The sequence below is a fragment of the Mus caroli genome, unplaced genomic scaffold, assembly GCF_978045245.1.
Source record: "Mus caroli unplaced genomic scaffold, Mus_caroli_1 scaffold_2, whole genome shotgun sequence".
Classification (NCBI taxonomy): Eukaryota; Metazoa; Chordata; class Mammalia; order Rodentia; family Muridae; genus Mus; species Mus caroli.
This window is the reverse complement of record NW_028227257.1, coordinates 76,681,099-76,696,209: the sequence shown is the minus strand read 5'-3', so window position 1 is coordinate 76,696,209 and position 15,111 is coordinate 76,681,099. Positions and strand designations below refer to the sequence as shown.

The window sequence follows — 15,111 nt, the reverse complement described above, 5'->3', positions numbered from 1 at the left end:
ACCCTGGTGGGTAGGTGGGGACATTGCTCTTCTTGGCCTTGCTATTCTTGACTCCTTAAATCCCAGCTAATCTGGCTGTCAGGAAACCTTTATGTGGCTGTGCTGGCTGGTAGTGACTCGTGTTGGGCCACACCTGGAGTTTTGAGTTGTAATTTGTAAACTCTACTTGTATGAACCCAGTAATAACTGGTGATTAATGAATGACCTTTCAGCAGGGAGTGCAGTGCCTGCCTGAGACCTCTACTCCCACTGTATGAGGGATTGAACCTGGGGCCTTGTGCTCTTGTGCACTGCCAAGGCATTCACAATAAGCTACAACTCCAGACCTGTTTTATTTTGAGATAGATTTTTGTCATACTGCCTAGGTAGACCTTGAAACTTTGCTCTTCCAGTCTTGGCCTCTTGAGTAAGCTTTTGTTTCAGGCCTATGCCATAAGTCTCAGCTACAACCCTAGGGCTTCTTTTGTGCCTGGCAGTACTGTAAGCATGCTAGCCCATGGAATTCTTCTCAGTTTTCCATATGAATTGTATTGCCTATTCCTAAATCCATCAAGTATTTGCAGATTAGGGATATAGATCACAGATGGAACTCACTTCCCCTATAGGCTAGGCTATTGGGTTTAAGCAGCTCTGCCCTAGGATTAAGTAAGTCCTCTCCTTACTAATCCCTTCTCCCATGTTCTGAGTTTTTAACTTATATGACCAAGTTTCTACCTGTTGCAACCAAAGCGACTTGGCTGAGACAGTTACTGGTGAAAAGGCGGAGCTGATGGGAACAAAGCCCTGTGCTAAAGGAGGCTGTGAGCAGCAAGTCTGGGCATCGTCGGTTATGCTGAAGGGACCTGCTGCCATGGGAGGTTTGGCTCCTTGTCACTTGGTTTCTGGTCCCTCCCTTCTAATAAAAGAAACTTCTGTTACCTTTTGGGAAATCACATCCATCATATCAGTCTTTGGAAACTATTAATGAAAACTCCCACAACCAAAACGTGAAGAACAGGGCATGTTTTCCTCCAGAGTGTCAGCCAAGTGAAGCTATTCGAGGACTAGTGAAACAAAATAAATCTGTTGTTCTTGAAACTACGCCTCTCTCCAGTATTCAGCTACAAGCTACAGACAACCCAACTTCAGAGATAGTGCAATCAGATCTGATTGTTTTGTTGCTGCACACGATCCAGAAATAAGCAGCTGCTAGCTGTGTTTCAGTTGCCCAACACTGATTGGGCTGCTCTATATTGGTGGTATTCCTGGGTCCTTCCCTCACAAACACAGTCACTATAGACCTTCGAGCACTGCATCCAGGGGCAGAAAGAGATGATGGGAAAACCGTGTTTCAGTTTTCCTTACTAGGAAATTAAAATCATTCTTACAAAACTCCCCACTGTCTGTCTTCTTGTTTGTATATTCTGGTTGGATCTGGATCTTGTAACCAGAAAGTGTTACAAGAATGGATGTGAGCTGCAAGAGGAACGGGGAAAGCCAGAGTTTATTTTCTCCAGCCTCTGTGGGTGAAGGAAGCAAAGGAAAAGGACTGTGATTGCACCGTACTGGAACACCAAGCAGCAGCACCTGCTCGCCACCGGCCGTACTGTCCATCCTGTCCCACTGTAGGGCTCTGCACTTTCCAGATGTAATTCTCAAGCTTTCAGTTCTGTTAAGGTTGCCACAGAGGCTTTGCTTTAGGCTGCGTAGACTTCAGCTGGTGGTGCTATTTTTGGAGTTTCTGGAAACCGTGGGGCATGGAGCCTAGCTGGAGAAAGCTAACCAAAGTCAGCACAGCTTTTTGGTTTCAGTTGATGAGGTTTCCATGGGTGTCTGGGCTTCCAGCCGCCTTTATACTCTACTCCATTGGCCTCGCTCTCAAACTTCAAGTTTGTTAACTTGATAATTTTTATTTTATTTTATTTTTGCTACCTCCACAAATACATCTACCTAGAAAACAAACATAAAGGCTGGACTGCATTTTTGAGAACGTTTTTTCTCAAATAGTGGGAACTGAGAAGGAGATAGGAGTACCCCAGCCCTCATGTCCACACCAGCACAATGGTTAATTCAGATTAGTAATAAAAGGCTGTTTTGTGTTTCTTAGAATAGCATGGCCCTTAGATTATGGCACAAACAACCCCAGAAAGAGCCAGCCTGCTGCCAGGAAGAGGGACTTAAAGATCAGAGGCCAGGAAGGCAGCCGTAGCCTTGCCATGGTAGGACACAGAGTCCCTTATAAAAACAGGTTCTTGATGTCACAGATGAAAGAATTTTAAAAGCAAGACACAAAAGGGAACTTGAGGGCAATGTATTGGAGTTAGAAAAGAGAAAACAACAGGTCATGCAGCTATTGCGGGAGGGAAAGATGCCCTCTGGTTCACAAGCCAGAATGTGCCCATGTTCACCAGCGACCATCTGCAAGCAACTAGATGAGGGGCAGAGGATGACATATATAAATATTTCACTAACGGGAAAGCTGCTCTTGGGCACACCTACTTTATATTTCATCATTTAGCTCAGGTGCCTCTTGTTTGAGTAATAAAATATCCTTTGCTCTTTGATGCAGGAGGTGGAGGAGGGGCTCAGACCTATTTTACAAACAACTGACTTAACAGTGCTGTTGAAATGGGTTAGTCTGTTATGAGCGTTGAGTGCTCCTGTAGAAGACCCTGATCTGATACAGTCTCCGGCACCCATATCCTCCTGACCTCTGTGGGCCTCTGAGTGCACACACACACTCATGGTTCCACATACAATAAAACTTAAAAAGGAAAAGAGAGAAAACGTGTACACGTCCAGCAACATGCTAGGCGTGGTGATGCTCGTCTCTGACGCCCGCCAGGTAAGAGAGACAAGAGGATTGATGGAATTATGTGGCCAACCACATGGGAAGTTCTAATCCAACTTGGGTAACCTTATCTCAAAACACAAAAGCAAACAACCAGCCTCTCCTCCAAGTCAAACTGCTTGCCCAAGACTAGCAGTCTGGATATCAGACTCCATCCTTTGCTGCCCCACCCCATGTATTTAGCACATATCTGTATACACAAGTTCACTCACGGAGCTGAGCCTGCGCTGCCATGACCTCCACCCCTCCCTGCTCATTCCTGCAGGTGATCATTAAAAGAGTAAGCAGCCTGAAGGAAACTGACTTCTCCTTAGTTACTGGCTCATAGTTCATAAAAATGAGCTGTACATGTCTCTTGGACAGAACATCCAGTTCTCAGGGATGGGTGTGGTGTTTGAGGTGGGCCCCATGATAATTTCCTTTTGGTGTTTTGCTGCCTGTCAGCTCCTGATAACTTATGTGTTCAGAAGAGAATTAAATGCATTGCATTAAAAAAAAAAAAAAAAAAAAAAAAGGTTGTTTGCCTCAGGGTCATTACAAACCCAGACTGCTTCCCCATTTCCAGAATATTCCATAGCATCTCTACATTTACCAGAAAAATTTCCTTTTCTCCCTCTGTAGACAATGAAGTCAGCCACACATTTTTTTCAGTTTCTAAATAATGAGTCAAGATTGCTAGGACAAAGGGTCTGGTTGTTAGGAAATATTTTCCACTCCCTGATAAAAGGAGAAGGCTGAATTTCTCTCTCAGCCTCAGCCAACTCCGTGTGCAGTATTAGTATGTGAGAGCAGCAGAAAAGAATTGAAGGCTTCTGGGAGGAGTCTAGGGCCCGAGACTATTTTGTGCCTGGGCTATTTTGGGGCGGGTAGTGCAGGGCAGCAGCTGCACCAAAAGAGGTCAAGGACCATAGCTTTGCCCGAAACTGACTCGTGGGGCGGGGCCTCTGCTCTCCAGAGCTCCGCCTCCTAGGGGCGTGGCTAGAACGAAGGGTGGGGCCACGCTCCGTCGGGGCGGGGCCTGTGGAGTTGTGGAATCTCCGAACTCCTAGACACGGGGCTTTGGCGCGCGTCTCCCGGCGCGGGGTTCCTCTCACGCAGCCTCCCATTCAAAAGATGCCGAAGGGGCGGCGCGGCAGCCAGAACCCCAAGATGAGCCAGCGGCCGGCCCCGCCCCTCTACTTTCCGTCGCTCTATGACCGGGGCATCTCGTCGTCTCCGCTGAGCGACTTTAACATCTGGAAGAAGCTCTTCGTGCCGCTGAAGGCAGGCGGGACGCCGGCGGCCGGGGTGGCAGGGGTAGCGGGGGTCCGATCCCTGCCTCTGGCACCCCCAGCTACAGTGCCGCCGCCGCCGCCTGGCCTGGGTCCCCCCAGCGAGCGCCCGTGTCCTCCGCCCTGGCCGTCCGGCCTGGCTTCTATTCCCTACGAGCCTCTGCGCTTCTTCTACTCGCCGCCTCCAGGCCCCGAGATGGCAACTTCGGCCCTGGTCCCCGGCTCCACGACCCCCTGGCTCGCATCTGCCTCCCACCCGGAGGAGCTGTGCGAGCTAGAGATCCGGATTAAGGAGCTGGAGCTGCTCACAATCACTGGGGACGGCTTCGACTCCCAGCGCTGTGCGTGACTGCCAAACGAGCCCAATCCTAGCTGCCCTAATTGCCCCCTAGAGTCAGGCAACAGAATGTGACCCCAGCCCTAGGAGTCCCACCCCCAAATATCTGTCCTCCAGAGGTTCAGACCCCCACGTGCTGAATTTCAACCGACCCCTGCCTCCCCACACACCGGAGCTAATCAAGCCCTTTAGTTTTAAACCCTTAGGGGCTAGCCCTTGAAGTAATTTGACACTGACTCTTCACACCTGAAGCACATTCTTCTTAAATTTAGCAGTCCTACACAGCAAGACCACATTTCTGTAATCTAGAGCCTCACCCACAACAGGCTCCCTATCTCTAGAGACATTAATCTTCAGTATCCAAATCTTAAGCTGGGGTCTGTGGGTGGAAGGAGATCATAAGAATTGCCCAGACCTTGAAGGCCCACAGTCATTCACTGAGGAGCCTTGGCCTCTGTTCTTCCCTGGGCTCCAAACCCTCGGACAAGATCTTGGACTTTGACATCTGGTCTAAAGTCTGAGGTTTTGGGGATCTACGCCAAAGCAGAACAAGTGTGCTGATGTAAGCAGGAATCCTCTGGTATATGAACAGATGCCTCTCTAGCGGACAGTAAGGCAGTTAAAGCCAGCCATATTTCCAGAAGGACTAATTAAATTGCTCAGGAATTAGTAGCCCCAGGCTATCCTAATGCATTCCCCTGTTCTAAGGCTTGAATTTGACTATTAGAGGAAGGCACATGGCTCTGGAAAGATAATTTCACCTCTTCAGCACAACAGGTTAAATTGGTCTTCTCTGCCACATAGTGGGGTGAAGTATGAAAAAAAAAAATACACGTAGGTATGTATGGCCATTGGGATGCTTTCTAATTCTTCCCTGTAGGAGACATACATAACCACAGGAGGAAAGTCCCCAGAAATGGCCTTTTCAGTTGTGTGAGTTAGATAAGGAGATTTTAGGGTCATGCATAATTACTTCTCAGAATCTTGCTCTGGAAGTTAGTAAATTGCTTCTCAGAGTGTAGGTGGTACACGCCTGTAATCCCAGTACTTAGGAGGCTGAGGCGGAGGGATCAAGAGTTCCAGAGCCGCCTGGAGCTATATAGGAAGACCCTGAAAACCCAAAACCTTCCCAGCCACAGCTGAGTCTGTTTTGCTCTCCTACAGATAAATTCCTGAAGGCGCTGAAAGATGAAAAATTACAAGGACTGAAGATGAGCAGGCAACCTGGAAAGTCGGCCTCCTGCTCCTGAGGAGCTGCCCTCCCAAGCCCCCCGGAGCTGGGCAGCTGCCTCCTTAGGTGTTAGTGCTTAGATAATGTGTCCTAGTTGTTGTCATTTCAAAGATGGTTATTTTCTGTTCTGTATTTACTGTTATCATTGCTCTCAGCACATACTTCACATACAGTGCCCACTTGCATGGTAAATCTCATAGTCTCTTTCCTCTGGGCTGATGCTGGGGCTCTCCTTCATGGGATATACAGTTGTTGTCTGGCCTGCTATTCAGAGTCTCCTGTGACTCGAAGAGTGGACCCAACACTACCACTGCCAGACATACTGGGCTGGCCAGTATATACAAGAGATTCAAAGCCTGGGTAATAAGTCCTGGTCCTGATGTTGGCTCTCAGCCATATAGGCAACCCTTGAACTAAATTTAGAACTTGAGTTGCCTTTCATCTCAGTAATTTTCATTTTTAGAAGTAATTTGTTCTTCAAAAAATATTTTTTTGAAACACAGAATTCTGGTAATCTTTTTAAAGACATGGTCTTTCTAAGAAAATCACATATAACATTTAAGAGGTATTTATCAAGTGCTTATTAAACACTTAGACCCCTGTGTAAGCACTTGGAATTGGGGATGGGGAAAAACATGAGTGAACTACAAGAAGGCATCCTAGAGAATGACATGCCAATCATAGAGAATGACATGTCAAACGAGGAAAGGGAGAGCGCAGTAAGGACAGCCAGACTATATCCCAAGGAAGACAGAGTGGGCTTTCAAATATGGTCTCTTTGAAGATAAGGCATATTTTGTTACTGTTTTGAGATCAAAACTATGTACCCCAGGTTGACCTTGAACTCCAAATCGTTCTGCACTTGCCTCCCAAGTACTGGGGTTAAAGTTGCATACTACCATGCTTTTTCAAGAGGTAGCATTTAAACAATGTGGGGAAGTGATTGAAGACCATTGCCCTATGTGGGAATGCTCCAGGCAGAAGGGCCAATGCAAGGGCTTTCAGTGGCGCATGCCAGCATTGGTGAATCCTAACCATCAGGTGAGATGGCAGAGCAGAAGGGGTGAGGGAAGAGGGGTCAGGGTGAGTGCAGAGGCCATGGCCAGGTGACACGAGAGTCCTTGGAAGTTTTCAGCCAAGGTGTCACAGGATCTGACTTGTTCTACCTGTACTGTTCTAGCTGTCAATACATCAAGGGCACAGTCAAGGAAGCAGGGAGAGCAGTTAGCAATCAGTAACCCTGCTGGAGAGAGAATGCTGCCCGCAGTCTGTGTATCCAGAAACTATCAGAAGTTGCTGTGGTCTGAGCTGCAACCACAGTGGGACAGGTTCTGGAGGAGATGAGTCATTTAGTCTGATGTGCGGGAAATGGAGGGTTGTCTCGCTATGGGATAGATGAGCCCGGAGATCCAGACTAGGCCTGGGCTGAAGAATGAACTAGGGAGTTACTGATGTGGATATCTAAGACTGCACGGAACCTCCACAGGAATGAATGCAGGGAAAAATAGAACAAATTTCAGAGCATCCCTGATCCAACACTCTTAAGTCCAAAATGCTCCAAAATCTAAAAGTCTGACAATGAGCATAACTAAGTTCTCATCATGAAACTTCTGTTCCATGAACAAAAGTATTTAAATATTATCTAAAATGACTCCCAGGCTATGTGTATCAGGTATAAACAAAACACAAATGAATTTCATACTCAAACTTGGGCCTCTTCCCCGAAATGTCTAACTATGCATTGAACATTTTCAAAATCTGGAGGAGAAGGTGGAGGAGAAGGTGAAGGTGAAGGAGGAGGAGGAGGAGGAGGGAAGAAGAATCTCGAACCTGTGATACTTTTGGTCCCCTGCATTTTTGCTATATGTTAGCTCTGAGGCTGAAGGCACTTGAGTTGAGGAAAAGACTAAGAACCTTGAAAGAATAAAAAGCAATCAGCCCCGAGTCAGTTGTGAGACATCACCTGAAGGAAGCATCTAGTAGCAGTGACCCGCATTGACAAACTGTGCTGTCGCGGCATTGGCAAGTGGCTCAGTGGGTAAAGGTACAAGTCTGACAGCCTGACTTGGATCCATGTGACCCACATGACTGGAGGAGAGAACCCACCCCTGAAAATTGTCACCTGACTTCCACACAGGTGATGTGGCACATGGCCATCCACACAAATGCACATACATATGTTTGGTTTCAGACCCTGGTACAAGGGTCTAAGGTGCATATTTTACATATCAAAGCAGGCCTAACTCCCAACATCCCCTAGTCCTACCTGGCATACCCTGCCTCCAACCATGAACTTTCCAGCGCAGAGGCTGGACTGCCTTTCCCCCAAGAGGTCCTCCCTATATAATCTAGACATCCTGCATTCTTTTTCTTCCTCCTCTTCCTCGGGGCCAGTCAACTCATCCAAGAGTAGCTTCCCACTAAACCTTCCTTTTATATAATCTAATCTGTCTTGAATTGGCTTATTTCACTAACAGAGCAATAACCTGTCAGATGGTGCTAAACCCAGGAGAAGTTGAGTCCCCAGCCCAATGACCCCAGTCTTTCCTAGCTACATGAGGACCACTTCTGTCCCTTTATCCTTCTCCACTAGATACATCATTTCTTCATACTCTGTGAGCACCCATCCTCAGCTAGCCTGTTAGGATCCAGGACCCTCTGGGCTCTCTCTGCTAGAGTCCTGGCTGTGCCAGAGTTAGCCCCATTTGAACAAAGACAGGGTCTTTGTTTTGGTAGAGTCTTTGATACAGAGACATCTTATTTGAGGTTACCACTTCCATCTAAGTTGTTAAATTCCAGACTATCAATTGGAACGCCAATTCCATTGTGTTGGAATCTCTGACTAACACTAGAAAAATAGGTGACAGTCACAGTATCTAAAACAAAAATTTATTCAAATTGGTCTGAACTCCCTATGTCCAGTTTTTAATCTGGTTTGAATTGGCTCGTTTTACCTATCAATAAATATTTTATAATTTTTAAAAGTTAAAACATTTTTTTGAATTAAAAAATTATAGTGTTGACACGGCAATAAGGTAAAGCAAAGGGTCCACTCGTAGATTCGGCACACACAGTTTGCACTAGTGGTCTCTTTAAGAGCAATTTTGGTTGAGCAGTGGGACCAAGGCCTGAACAGGGTGATTCTAAGAGAGACTGGGAGCAGGTCAGTTGGAGCTGATGGGCGCTGGTCACTCCTTGGGGGTGGTCGAGAAGGAAAACACCCTGGGTCAAAGTTAGCAGAGCAGGCAGTGGCAAGAGAAGGCTGATTGTGATGGGAAGACAGCCGCGTGCTTCTGGTCCGAGGATGGTCACCTAGCAGAAAGTGATGGAGGTGGAGAGAGTGGAAAGATGCTGTGTGTGCCTGAGTCTGCAAAAAAAGACATTGTCTCTTCAGACAGAGCTCCACAGACTGAGTGAATTATGAAAGGCAGCTGTTTCTCACAGGAAACCCAAAGAGCAAGGCACTGGCAGGTTAGGAGCCTGGTCTCCTTCACGGTGGCACTTTGAAGATCTGGAGGGGAAGAACACTGGGTCCTCCCTCACATGGCAGAGAGGGCCTAACAGGAGAGGGAATTTACTCTGGCAAACCGGTTTTATAGTGGCATTAATTTGATGAAAGAGAGTGTGGGCCCATGACCTAAACACCCCCATAAGGCCCTGTTTTCCACCATACACAGTTACACTGAGAGTTAAGCTTCCAAGATGAATCTTGGAGGGGACAGAAATGGTCACGTGACAGCATAGGTTATGTAGCACCCAGTAGAGAGAGACCAGCTTGAAGGGAGGCATAGAAGACTCACCTCAAGTAGTGGGGATTGCCTGTGTGGTATGTGGGTACAGAGGCTGGGGGATGAATAAATGGGGTGGTGGGAACCCTGGAAGTTGTACACGTAGTGTGTGCAAGGATTTGTGTGGCAATCCCAGCCTGAGGACACTAATCCGCATGCCTACGAGCATGCCTCAAATCTCTGAGTATTTCCAGCACGCCAGGCTGGAGACTTGGGAGCTGTGGGGTGAGGTGGGACTGGCAAGCTGCAGGGCTTGAGCTCAGTGTTCAAGGGAATAGCTCTCCAACATAAGCAGTCATTCTGTCATTGCCAAAGCTGGCCTGTGAGCACAAGGTCAGGTGGCAGTCTAGTTTCTCAATCTCAGCAACTCATTCCGATGGTTCCAAAATACTGCGCAGGCCAAAAGGGTGAAAGAGGAAATTCCTTGAGTTGACAAGCTTTGTCCTATTACTAAGACCCTTGCACCTCGACAGTCACTCTGGATCCATTCCCCCAATGCCTGGAAGAGGACAGACTTGAGTCCGGGCATGCTCAGTGCTACTAGAGAAGTTCTTGTTTTCCTTGAAAACTTTGGACTTTCAGACAGGTGACTGCCGGGGGCAATGAGAATCGGCCAGGAAAACCAGGTACAGAGATCAGATGGAGACAAAGTGGGGAGGAGGGGTAGGGGCTGTGACCCATTACCTCCAGAGAGTCCAGAGTCCAGAGAGCCCTCAGGGGCTACCCAGATAAGTGGCTCCTGCTAAGTGCTCAGGTGTTGCAGTGGACAAACATCTCATTTAATGCCTCCCACCACATTGTGGGGTAGGTCTCTCTCAGCAAGTTTTCTAAACAAGAAGTTAATGCTCCCCGGTCAGGTCACTTCCCTACAGGCATAGGACAAGGGGCTGCAGAGCTAGCTCGGAATCCAGTTCTGCTAAGGCTGCCCTACACGCTTCTTCCTCAGTGAGCTTGGCTGCAGAAACCCCAGAGAGCAGGAGATAGTGGTCACCATGGCCCAGCTTGGAAGGTTAAGGCACACGCATCATAGCATGTTTAAGACCATCTTGCTCCACACACTTCCAGGCCACCCAGGACTATGTAGCAAGACTCCGTCTCAAAAACCAAAACACACCAACCAGAACAGGGGCTGGGGAGACGGCTCAGTGGGTAAGAGTGCTCGCTATGTACACATGAGGATCTGAGTCTGGATTCCGAGCACCCACACAAAAAGCTGGGAACAGTTATGGTGGCTGTAACTGCTTGCTGGGGGCAAGGCTGAAGAGGATTGCTGGCCAGCAAGTCTAGCTCCAGGCTCAGCAAGAGACCCTGTGCCAAAGGAATAAGACAGCAATAGTGCAGGATACCTGATGTCTTCCTCCAGATTCAGTACATATTAACACACCTGGACATATACCACACACACTCACATACCACACACACACACATACACACACACACACACATACACACACACACCACACTATCCTCCAAAAACCCAACAAAACAAAACCCCAAAACTAGGAGCTGTGAAAGTTGTGTGTGACAACACAATGCAAAGATGGAGTTCTGACCCCTCCCAGGTGTTCTCCTGGTACTCTTGAACTGATTAGGTGACACAGCAGGCCATGGAGGACGGTACGCCTGGCATTTGCTTGGCCCTGACCTCTCAGTGCCCACACACAGCAGCCAGTTGGCGAGCACTGGGTGTAACCTCCTGCTCTGGGTCCCTGAGATAGCCCGGACCTACCCTCCTCAGACAGCTGCAGCAGTTAGACACAGACTTCATTCACACCCGCCAAAGTGGCCTCATTTCCTGCAGACTGCACATCTCAAGTACCAACTTGTCTGTGCTTGGAGCTGTTGTGGAAAATCAGAGGCTTTCAGTGGCTGACTGGGAACCAAAGCCATCATGGAAGGGCTGACAGTATTCTGGTATTACTCACTCACTTCAGCGCTGTGGGATCATGCGATTGCTTCTCTGGAGACAAGACAGAGTAGAAGAGGCTGTTTCTCCAAAGAAAAAGATGCCTGGCAGTGAAGGAGACCATGATGGAAGCAACTGCCTAGGCTTAAAAAGGAGAAGAGTCAGCTGCAGGTGTAGGAGAGCCAACTGTCCATTTTTTTCAGAAGTTCTACGAGCAGTTTATCAAATGTAGTCACCATTAACAAACTTTTAGGGAGTCTGAGACAGGGAGTTGGGACTGGAGAGATGGCTCAGCAGTTAAGAGTACTGGCTGCCATTCCAGAGGTCTTGAGTTCAAACCCAACAACCACATGGTGGCTCACTATTAAGGGATCTGATGTCCTCTTCTGCATGCAGGTGTACACACAGCAGAGCACTCATACACAAACAAAATAAGTAAAAATAAATAAATCAAAGTCCAACCTGAACCACACAGCAAGAACGAGTCTCACATGTTAAAGTCTTAAAAGTTAAAGTTAAATTGTATCAATTTACAGCAGAGTGGTGGCACAGCTCTGCCATCCCAGCCCCAGGAGGGTCAGGCAACAGGGTGCCCTCTTCTGGCCTCTTCAGGGACTGCATGTACATGATGCACATGGCTAAATGCAGACACAGATAAATAAAACTTAAAAAAAATGACAACACATGTTGACAATTCTGAACTTCCTAATTATTTTGTTATTATATATGCTCGAGATAATTTACCCATGTTGGGTCTATAGGGTGGAAATAGTGCATAATTGCATCTCTTCCTAATGATGCACAGGGAGAATATTTACACTGTGGAAACAGGCACACGTACTGATGCGGGGTTGTCTTCCCCTTCCCCCAAGAGAATGTTGCTAAACACTAGCACATCCCCAGCTAAACGAGGAGCAAAAGCACAGCCTTATTTGTAGCTGAGCTACAGGGGTAGCTGCTTGGGAGCAATCAAGGCCAAACTGAAATTATATATATATATATATATATATATATATATATATATATGTAGTTGCTTCCCCTGGCTTGATGTGTCCCCTCAGTTATGGAGGGGGAGAAGTCCTGAAAAAAGCAGCTGGTCCTGTCCACAGGGAAGGCAGAATGACCAGGGGCTGTCTAGCTATAGATGCAGGAGATAAAAGATTGCACACTGCTACTGACTTCTGATGTGGCAGATCTTGTGAGCGAGGTGGAGGAACGTCCTGCAACCTGACCAGATTAACAAAGTCTGCTTTAAGTAAAGCAAGATAAAGGGCAAGGCAGAGACAGGAGCCTGTACACAGAGGCCAAAGGCCTTTGTCTACCACTGCTGACTGTTTCGAGCAAGACAGAACATGAAACCCACTAGGAATTGCAAGCAGCTGTTATGGGTTGACCCTTTGGTCATGGTGACAGAGTACTCTGATGTAAGGGGCATCTCTCATTGCCTTATTATTTTAATCATTGTGTGCTTCCCCAGTGCCAATGGAACCAGGCAAGATTTGGTGCCTATAGGACCTGGCTTCTGGGAGCAGCAGGGTGAGAGAGCCTTTCAAAACCGCTCTAAGTTTTCAGTTCTGCTGCAGGCAAGCATGCTGTTGTGTCTTAGGGTACTTTGGCCTTTCTCCGTCAGCATTATCAGAGAGCAGATATGCAACCATGGCCATGTTGATCTTTCTGAGTCTGCTTCCGGCAGGGCAGAGATCCGGCAGCATAGGACAGCTGTGAATCCTTGGGGATTTCTAGTCCTTGTAGGAAGGACATGGGCTTCAGTGTTTGAGCTGCTGATGCAGGGAGTGATGGTAGGTAAGAGCTCAGAGCTGGTGGGATGCTGAGACACAGGGAAGTAGAAACATTGACGTTATATAACTCTAGGGCACAGCCTCACAAATGGGGACAAGGAGATGGGTGTGGCTGGGAGGAAGTTGGGGGAAGTACTTTCTTTCCCAACAGACAGTGCCCAGGGTTCTGTCTCTCTGTAGGTGGCACCTCAAAGAAAGGACCATTGATGCTGGCTAATTCTTTCATCCATCCATACCAGGTGTCAGCACATCCAAGGTGATGTGGACACACTACCTGGAGGGGCAGTGATTAGATAGGAGTCTGGGAAGTCTATGGCATGAAGCTGCATGCTCTCCTGTTCTGGGCACAGTTAGGAAACAGCTTCCTTCCGTAGCATTGTGGGCGACAGTACAGGTCTTGGGTAACAAGCCATAGAAAGAAGCCTAGAGAAAACTCACAGAGGAGTCCTCAGAACACAGGGAAAGGATGAGGAACCTGCCACGGAGAAACCCAGCCCTACAGCCATTTCTTGCAAGGTTCCTGCACTGGGTCAACATCCCCTTCCCTGGTTCTGTCCATGTTGGGAAGAGGATCTATGGCTGAGGCTGCTTGAAGCAGAGGAGTCTCTGGTTCCTAAATAAGGAGTCCTTGGAGACAAAATGTCCCATGCTCTCCTCTGGGTCTCACTCAGAATTGCCTCTGCCCAGAACCCAGCAGGGAGTCAGGGAGCTCGCCTCTCATCTTGCTGCTGAGCAGTCTTGCCCTTTGCAGCCAGCTTCTCTGCAGCTTTAGCTGTTAAGGCGCTATAAGAGTAACCTAGGGTTCAAGGGCATTGATTGTGAGTTCTTTAAAGCTGATGAAGGTCAGCAGGAGGTTACATATGCCCTGTTTATCAATCCTCTGATTATGAGTCACACAAGCCTGTCTTCATCCCAGGGCACTGAGCAAGGAAGGAGTCAGAGAAGCCACAACAGCTGTGCTAATGTAACCCCTGTTCTCTCTCTCTCTCTCTCTCTCTCTCTCTCTCTCTCTCTCTCTCTCTCTTTCTCAGGAGCTGGATACCATTTCCTTCAGGAACTGTCTCCAGATGTTTCCCCCCAGTCTAGCTTAGGTGTTTCTGCTCTGAGTTCCCTTAGCACCCTGAGCATCCTCTCTCCTGGCACTCAGCCACTGGGATGCGCTGACATTGTTATGAATGGACAGAAGGATCATCTGCCTGTCCTTCTCCCAGATCTGGGTGATCTTAGGGACGAGGGCTGTGTTGCCATCAGCACACCCCAAGCCCAAGGTTCTGTTCTCACCACACATTCCTCAAATGTGTTTTGAGCACACTGGTGGCTACTAGCCTGAGAGGGAAAGTTGCCACTCCGGGTCTTATGGTCTGACTTCAGGTCCAGCCTACTGAAACATTAACTTATAGAAAACCAGACGAAAAGTTGACTTATCAGAGGTGCCACAGGTGGCTGAGGATAATAACTATATATGACTTATGCAAAATCATGTATACTTTTTTTTTTTTTTGCATTTTTGGGTAACTCAATTGCATCTTTCTTTCTTTCTTTCTTTTTTTTTTTTTTTTGGTTTTTCGAGACAGGGTTTCTCTGTAGCCCTGGCTATCCTGGAACTCACTTTGTAGACCAGGCTGGCCTTGAACTCAGAAATCCACCTGCCTCTGCCTCCCAAGTGCTGGGACTAAAGGCGTGCGCCACCACGCCCGGCAATTGCATGGTTTTTGATCATGAATGTGAAAGACAACATCATGTTGCTGTTTCAAAAGGTTATCTGGTCCAGGCGGTTCTTTATTACATCACAAGTATAGAAGACTTGAATTCTTTACTGAGACTTAGGGATGAGCCTTAGACGTCCCCTCTTGGAGAGGTGGTTTGCAACAGTGACTAAGACTGACACCTCTGTGCTCAGCTGGGTCACAACCCCAGCACACACTAGCCGTGTGACACATGGTAGGTAA

At 47.7% G+C, this 15,111-nt stretch overlaps 1 protein-coding gene across 1 annotated transcript; it reads left to right on the top strand.

Annotated features, from left to right (window-relative positions):
- Positions 1–3,873: 3,873 nt before the first annotated feature.
- Positions 3,874–5,801, top strand: CUNH11orf91 (chromosome unknown C11orf91 homolog). The gene is made up of 2 exons (XM_021156645.2): positions 3,874–4,442; positions 5,603–5,801. The coding sequence occupies exons 1-2, from the start codon at positions 3,944–3,946 to the stop codon at positions 5,686–5,688; spliced, it is 585 nt and encodes a 194-aa protein (XP_021012304.1). The 5' UTR covers positions 3,874–3,943; the 3' UTR covers positions 5,689–5,801.
- The last annotated feature ends 9,310 nt before the right edge of the window (positions 5,802–15,111 follow it).

Excerpts from the sequence above, each read along its gene's own strand:
- CUNH11orf91 (XM_021156645.2), top strand. The coding sequence starts at position 3,944 with ATGCCGAAGGGGCGGCGCGGCAGCCAGAACCCCAAGATGAGCCAGCGG. Across the intron at positions 4,443-5,602 it reads CGGCTTCGACTCCCAGCGCT|ATAAATTCCTGAAGGCGCTG; the intron begins GTGCGTGACTGC and ends GCTCTCCTACAG.